At 44.7% G+C, this 7079-nt stretch overlaps 1 protein-coding gene across 1 annotated transcript; it reads left to right on the top strand.

Moving 5' to 3' along the window:
• Positions 1-3619: 3619 nt before the first annotated feature.
• Positions 3620-6524, top strand: LOC147891620 (pentatricopeptide repeat-containing protein At1g03540-like). The gene has a single exon (XM_087388661.1). It carries the CDS (start codon positions 3726-3728, stop codon positions 5952-5954), a length of 2229 nt encoding a protein of 742 aa, XP_087244787.1. The 5' UTR covers positions 3620-3725; the 3' UTR covers positions 5955-6524.
• Positions 6525-7079: the final 555 nt, after the last annotated feature.

Below are 7079 nucleotides of genomic sequence, written 5' to 3'. Positions count from 1 at the left end.
CAGTCTCCACAAATCCTAGTCTTTCCATTTTCCTTGCATCCTGCATCCATTCTGCATGACCTGTCATGTGGTTTGACACACCTCAGTCAACATACCACACATCATTTCTTTCTTTTGCACTTATCACAGAATTGGTCATGTACTGCACCATAAACAAATGCTCATTTCTGTCATCACCCTGTCTACTAGAGGATGCATAATTGCCTTGCTGCAATTTTCCATTCATAATGTCATTCTGCTTTTTGTAGCAGTCTTTAGCCATATGACCCATTTTACCACAATTGCTGTTTGCATTTTGACCTCTCTGCCATCCACCATGGCCTCTTTGGCTCCCCCTGCCTCTAGAGTTACCACGTCCTCCTCCATAGGACTAGTTTCTTTGAGTTTGCTGCATATTCTGATTTCTACTATGGCCTCCAGATCGGCCTCCGCTACCTCTACCTCTGCCTCTTCCACAGCATTTGAGTAGAAGACAATTTCTTTCGAAGTTCCTCCTAAAGAAGATGTACCACCATTTCTCTGCTCTTCAGAAATTAGAAGAGCAAACAACTCCTCAAAATCAAGAAATTTTTCACGGACGGCAATGGATGTCCGGAACTATGCATAATCCTTTCCTAGACCACCATTCAAGGTCACAGAAACTAGATCATCATCTTCCACTGGCGACCCAATGGAAGCAAGTGCATCTGCAATTTTCTTCACCTTCATGTGGTAGTCATTGATGCTCATATTTTCTCTCTGCACATTATGCAACTCCTGCTTGAGCTACATTTTCCTGGCTTGTGTATTTGTACTGTACATTTTTGCCAAAGTATCCCATGCCTCCTTTGGCGTACTTACATCCTGAATATGCACAATCATAGAATCCGAAATACTGATAGACAGCCAGTACATAACTTTTCTGGCTCTCTCATGCCATCCTTTAAATGCCTGCATTTCCTATTGATTGGGAACATTAGGAAGAACTGGCTCTTCTTCATTTCCTGTAATGAACTCCCAATAGCCTTTTCCCATAAGGAAATTCGTCATTCTAAACTTCCATGCTTGGAAGTTATTCTTGTCAAGCTTTTCAGTGACAATCTGTGAAAGAGAATTGGACGCCACTACAAAACACTGCAAAAAATTCTGTCACTGCAAAAAACACAGCTTCTGCCTCACACGGGCAAATCTGCAAAACTGACGAAAGTGGTATTTGACCACACAGTCACTTCCTAGTGACGATTTTGCATCAACAGGCAATAAGGATGATTCTGTAACTCCCAGTATCTCTGCGCACAGGCATACGATGCAATTTCTGCAGTAACTTTTCACCGATCTGCAGAGCAGTGGTCGCACAGCAAAAATCGGGCCTTTTTCTAAGGGCCTGCGAAGAACTTTTGCCTTCAAAACGGGCCCCGAAATGGCCTCGAATCAGATAAAGAAAGTCACCCTAGCATATCATGAGTGGAGCTCGATATCTCAACATAGAGTTCCACTGTTACTATTTAACCGTGGCCACAAACATGGAAATGCTATTTGGCTACTTCCCTCTCATGCGCCCCTACTTTAGTACTTCATTGTACGCTTCCTCCTCTAGCTCTCATCTACCCTTACTCTACTAGTTTACTCCATGCTCCCTCCTCCAGCTCTCGTTCGCTCATTTTCTTTCCTACTCATTCACTCTGCTACTCACCTACTCTTTTCACTAAGGCAGGACCCGCAGGAAACATAGCCAACAATACTACCCCCCTCAATACAATGTTATCTGAATCTTGTCTGCTTTCTTGTACAAGGTCATTGTGTTGCACTCGCTAGGACTTGAAATGGCTGCTCTTGTGGAGTGTCTTAAATGTAATCTCCATCGATTCCCCCACATATCCATGTCACCACCTTGGATGGCATGCACACAACTGGCATCTTTATGGCTATGCTCTATGGATTCCCTGGAGACGTTGATGAAGGGCTAAGGATTTTAGGGCAGAGTTTTCTTATGTTGTTAGGAGGGCTAGATTCTGAGTCCTGGATTTGTGCACGGTCTTCAGCTCTCCATTGGACTCTCCATCAACTCCCCAAAAATTCAGACACAACAAGCTCGGATGGCCTCCGTGAATACAATAATGAATAGTAGTCTATCAGTCATCGTCAATATTGAGTTGAATAAATAGCCTCTTTGCAAAATTTGCTCAACAAGGCTCATAACCACTTAACAATGGTTGAGTGGTTATCCTTGTCAGATGTAATCTTTTGGGCTTTACGGCTCTCATAAATTACAGAGTTGTCATACATGGAATCTTTTCAATTTTTGCTTCATGAGGTTCTCAGCAATTGTGATGAGTTGGTAGTTTTTATAAGCTATCTTTGGATGTAGATGATAAGGCTCTCAACAATTGTTGAATTGTTATAAATTGTTATCTCTTTGTTCAACTTTTGTTCTCAATCACGATTCATCGTGGCCATTGCTTCTTCACCTCATACTATCTCAATCATAGTGTCACATAAACACTTAATAAGTTGGAGTGGCATTCATCATACTATCTTAAAAATAAATAGTGAAGAATTACTTGTTTGCTCCATGGCATTAGTCATCTCCACCCAATGTCTATCCATCAACATTAGGGGCTCTCAACTTCTCTTTAGACATGCAATCATTCTAGCATGCACGGAGGGTCGTGACTTGCATTTGCAAAATCGAAGCTGACCCATTGCGTGACACTTGGCGCTCTCCCTCAATAGTTTCAAGGAACAACAACCTGCGATGATGAGTAGGCTATTGCTTCATTCTGCTCACTTAACGTGCAAGGAACTTAGCTATCATTTTTCTCGCAACAGCAAAAGATCATCTTGCTTGGTGGGCGGCAACACTTCTTAGAGTGGGGGTAGTGTTCCCTCATAATCGTGAGGTTGGCGGCAAATCAATGATCATAATCTGGCCATCTCAATCTGGCCATCTCACATTAATTTTTACCTTAAGTTAATCATGCGACAAATACGACCTTAGCTTTCCTTATGTGAATTGTGGGGGAGGGACATACTAACTAATTTATTTTTTCATAAAATTTTATTAAAAAATAAAAAACTGAATTTATTAAAGGGTGGTCTACAGAGAAAACTTGGCCAAAAAGAGAGACCTATTACAAAACTTGGCCAAAAATGGGCAAGAGTGCCCTTAGCCCCTATTTCTAACAAATGCTAGCGTACCAACAAATCTTTAAAGTGTATTCTCACGCCTCTGATTTCTAGAATTTTTACACTTGGCAGAGAAATTGCCTTGCTCATCGGGCAACACAAGGTCCCCGCTAACATCGAGAGTTCTCTGGATGTTAAGCGGGAAAATAGCAGAGCGAAACTTTCAGGAGCTCTCCAACGAATCGCAAAGTTTGACAGGAGAAAATGATAGTATTAAAGCTGCACATCGTGTGATATTGCGTTGCTTCAATAGTTCGCTGCGATGGTCTGAGCGGTCTTGTGCCACAAAAGCCTGTTTGTTGGTATGTAGCTTTAAACGTGGGAATGCCCTCTTAGTGGTAACTCCGAACCCGAAGGCTAATCCAAATCCGATCCCAAAGATTAAAAGTAACCATAGTTAGTATCGGAGATTGTGCCGTTGTTTGAAAACCCACTGCCGTCCGTAACTTGAAAATTTCCGTCGGAGTGCCTCTGGTCGATGTCTCGGGCGACGATGAATGCATCCTTCGAAGGACGTACTCCAGTAATTCGTCTGTCTCTTTGCGAATCGTGGCCAATTCATGGCGCAGATTCTTTGTTCGGGCATGCCTGCCTTCGCGATCGAGTCGGAGAGACGTCCAGTATGTTGCACGCCTGCAAGCCCGGATCGCTCTTTCCCTCAAGCTACGGAACTGAAAGTAGAACTTGGCAAGCACAAGGGCCTGGTCATGGGATCGTTGCAAGTCATGGCCACCGAGTTTCCCGCTGGGGAGACGTCCAAGCTTGCTGAAGAGATGCTAAGCGAGCCACGAACCTGTCGTACGCGTACCTTAGATGGCCCCCCACATAGCCTCGTTGCCAGGTATGAATACGTCTCCCTTGGAAGATTCATTGAGGAGATTCTTGGTCAGCTGGGTGCAGAGACAGATATTGCCACCTATGCCTCGCTTCTAAGGCGTTGCATCAGTGACAAGGCCTTGTCTGAGGGTGAACGTGTGCATGAACACATGAGCAGATGTATATTTGCAGGCAACACATTTCTAAGTAACCTTCTCATCCAAATGTACAGCATGTGTGGGAGCCTGGAGTGTTCACATGCTGTATTTGACCAGATTGTCTACCGGAATTTATACTCTTGGACTATTATGATTAATGCGTGTGCCCAGAATGGGCATGGCAAGGAGGGCATACAACTGTTTGGTAAAATGCTGAACGAAGGCTTTGAGCCAGACAAGGTAACATTCATCAGTGTCTTGGATGCGTGTGCCCGTGTGGCAGCCCTAGAACACGGTCGAGAGGTCCATGTTGTAGTCATTGGCGCAGGATTGGAGTCTGATGTTGTTGTAGGGACAGCCCTCGTCAATATGTACGGCAAGTGCTGGAGCTTGAATGATGCAAGGGCTGTGTTTGGGGAGATGCCACTGCGTGATGTGTTTTCGTGGAGTGCCATGATGGCAGTGTGTTCCCAGAATGGGCATGGCAAGGAGTCCCTAGAACTATTATTTCAAATGCAAGCAGAAGGCCTTGAGCCAAACAAGTTTACTATCAGCTGTGTTTTGGATGCGTGTACGAGTGTGGCACGCCTAGAGGTGGGTCAAGGTATCCATGCTATTGCTACTGGCAACAGATGGGACTTGGACGTTGTTGTGGGGACAGCACTTGTCAATATGTATGGAAAGGCTGGGAGGCTAGATGATGCGAGGGTTGTGTTTGCAGAGATGCCACTACGGAGTGTGGTTTCTTGGAGTGCCATGATGGCAGCTTGTGCCCAGAATGGGCAGGGCAAGGAGGCCCTAGAAGTGTTTGCTCAGATGCAGGCAGAAGGCTGCAATCCTAACAAGGTCTCCTTCACCTGTGCTTTGGATGCATGTGCGAGTGTCACGGCCCTAGAAAAGGGCCAAGAGATCCATGCTACTGTTGCTGGCAACAGATGGGAGCTGGATGTTATTGTGGGGACAGCCCTCATCAACATGTATGGAAAGTGTGAGAGCCTGGATGATGCGAGGGCTGTATTTGCAGAGATGCCACTGCGGAATGTAGTTTCCTGGAATGCCATGATGGCTGCATGTGCCCAGAATGAGCAAGGCAAGGAGTCCCTACAGCTGTTTGGTCAAATGCTGATGGAAGGCTTGGAGACAGATGAGATCACCTTCATCTGTGTTTTAGATGCGTCTGCCAGTGTGGCAGCTACTGAACAGGCTCGAGAGATCCATGCTACCCTTGTTGGCGAGGGATGGGAGTCAGGCGTTGTTGTGGGGACTGCCCTTGTCAATATTTATGGCAACTGCGGCAGCCTGGATGATGCAAGGGCTGTGTTTGCAGGGATGCTATTATGGAATTTGGTTTCATGGAATGCCATGATGGCGGTGTGTGCCCAGAATGGGCACGGCAAAGAGGCCTTACTGCTGTTGGCTCAAATGCAGAAGGAAGGCTTTGAGCCAAACAAGATCACGTTTCATTGTGTTCTTACTGCATGCTGTCATGCAGGTCTGGTAGCTGATGGTAGGCAATACTTTTCTGCTATGGCTAGAGACCATGCCATAACCCCCTCAGTGGAGCATTACGTGTGCATGATTGATCTTCTTGGGCGAGGAGGTCTATTGCAAGAGGCAGAGGACCTGATCATCAGCATGCCTTTCGAACATAAGGCTCAAGCATGGTTGAGCTTGCTGTCATCATGCCGAATTCATGGTGATGTGGGGCGGGCTGTGCGTGCTGCAAGTTCCGCTTTTGAGTTAGATCCACAAAAGGCTTCCACGTATGTATTGCTGGCAGACATCCATGCTAAGCTGGATGGTGCCCACACGTAACTAGATCAGGGAGATCATTGTCATGTACCAAAATAAATGGAATGGTGAGCTAAACATTGAGTGGTATCCAAGGATAAAACCTATACACAGCAAGTTAACTGGGAGGCTAACAGGATGTATTGGTGCCCACACCTAAGTCATTGTCATGCACCCAAAGAAATGGAATGGTGAGCGCCATTCAAAACTCCAATGGCATATGGACCAAGATACTGTGGCTTGGGGAAGAGCTGGAATGAAGCGAGTAAGGCAAAGATAGGAACCTAATGGGCTATCCTCAAATATACATGAAAGTGTAGGTTGAAGCCATTAAGCCTATTCACACTTCGTACTTAGCTCATGTAAGAGAGATCCACCATTCATTTCACTATGGTTAATACCCTCTTGTGGAGTACGTTTCAAGTTTCCTGTATCTTTGGTGTGGCAGTTTCCAAATTCCAATCTGAAAGTTGTGTAATTAGTCATAACTGAGGCTATCTTGTCCATGAGTTCCTCCCTACTAAAGCAGTTTTGCCTTGAAATATGATGTAATGCACTTGGATATCTTTACTGCTGCATTTAACAGTCCATTGACCCTGGAAGCAGTCGTTAACACATTCCCAGATCTGGCCATGGTTCAACTCTACCAGTTTGTTGTCATCTTCAGGTAACCCCTTCCACTCGACCAAAAATTCATAAAGTTTCTTACCATTCCTCAGTTACCCGGTTTCAGATTTATTCTGTCTTAATACGATCATTTTTGCCACCTAACTCTATCTGAATGTGGTGTTGAATCCTCACAACTTTTGGACTAGCCTCACATTTCCATGACAATATAGCAACTTTTACATCTCTTCATGCTGAGCCTGTTTCTATTTGTCATGTGGATCAATCCATACAAACTCCGATTTTTCTCATAGGCACCATATGAACAATCCTATGGGGATTCAAGATTCAAAAAAGAAATAAGCTTTTGATTTTACAAATTGCATAACAGACCACAAATTCAAATTCAAGAAAATGATGCAATCTTAAGAGAGGACCCTCAAAGCAATAGCCTACAAGATGGAAGTGCTAAAGCCATATCTCTCCTACTAGCTAATGGGCTTTGCAAAATTCTCTCTTCTTTGCATTGGTTCTGAAGAAGAC

The sequence above is a fragment of the Dipteris shenzhenensis genome, chromosome 17, assembly GCF_047967505.1.
Source record: "Dipteris shenzhenensis isolate YYH24624 ecotype China chromosome 17, Dip_SZ_1.0, whole genome shotgun sequence".
NCBI classification, from domain to species: Eukaryota; Viridiplantae; Streptophyta; class Polypodiopsida; order Gleicheniales; family Dipteridaceae; genus Dipteris; species Dipteris shenzhenensis.
This window is presented reverse-complemented; position numbering and strand designations above follow the sequence as displayed.

Bases quoted from the DNA above. Each gene is read 5' to 3' on its own strand.
- LOC147891620 (XM_087388661.1), top strand. From the start codon at position 3,726: ATGGCGCAGATTCTTTGTTCGGGCATGCCTGCCTTCGCGATCGAGTCG.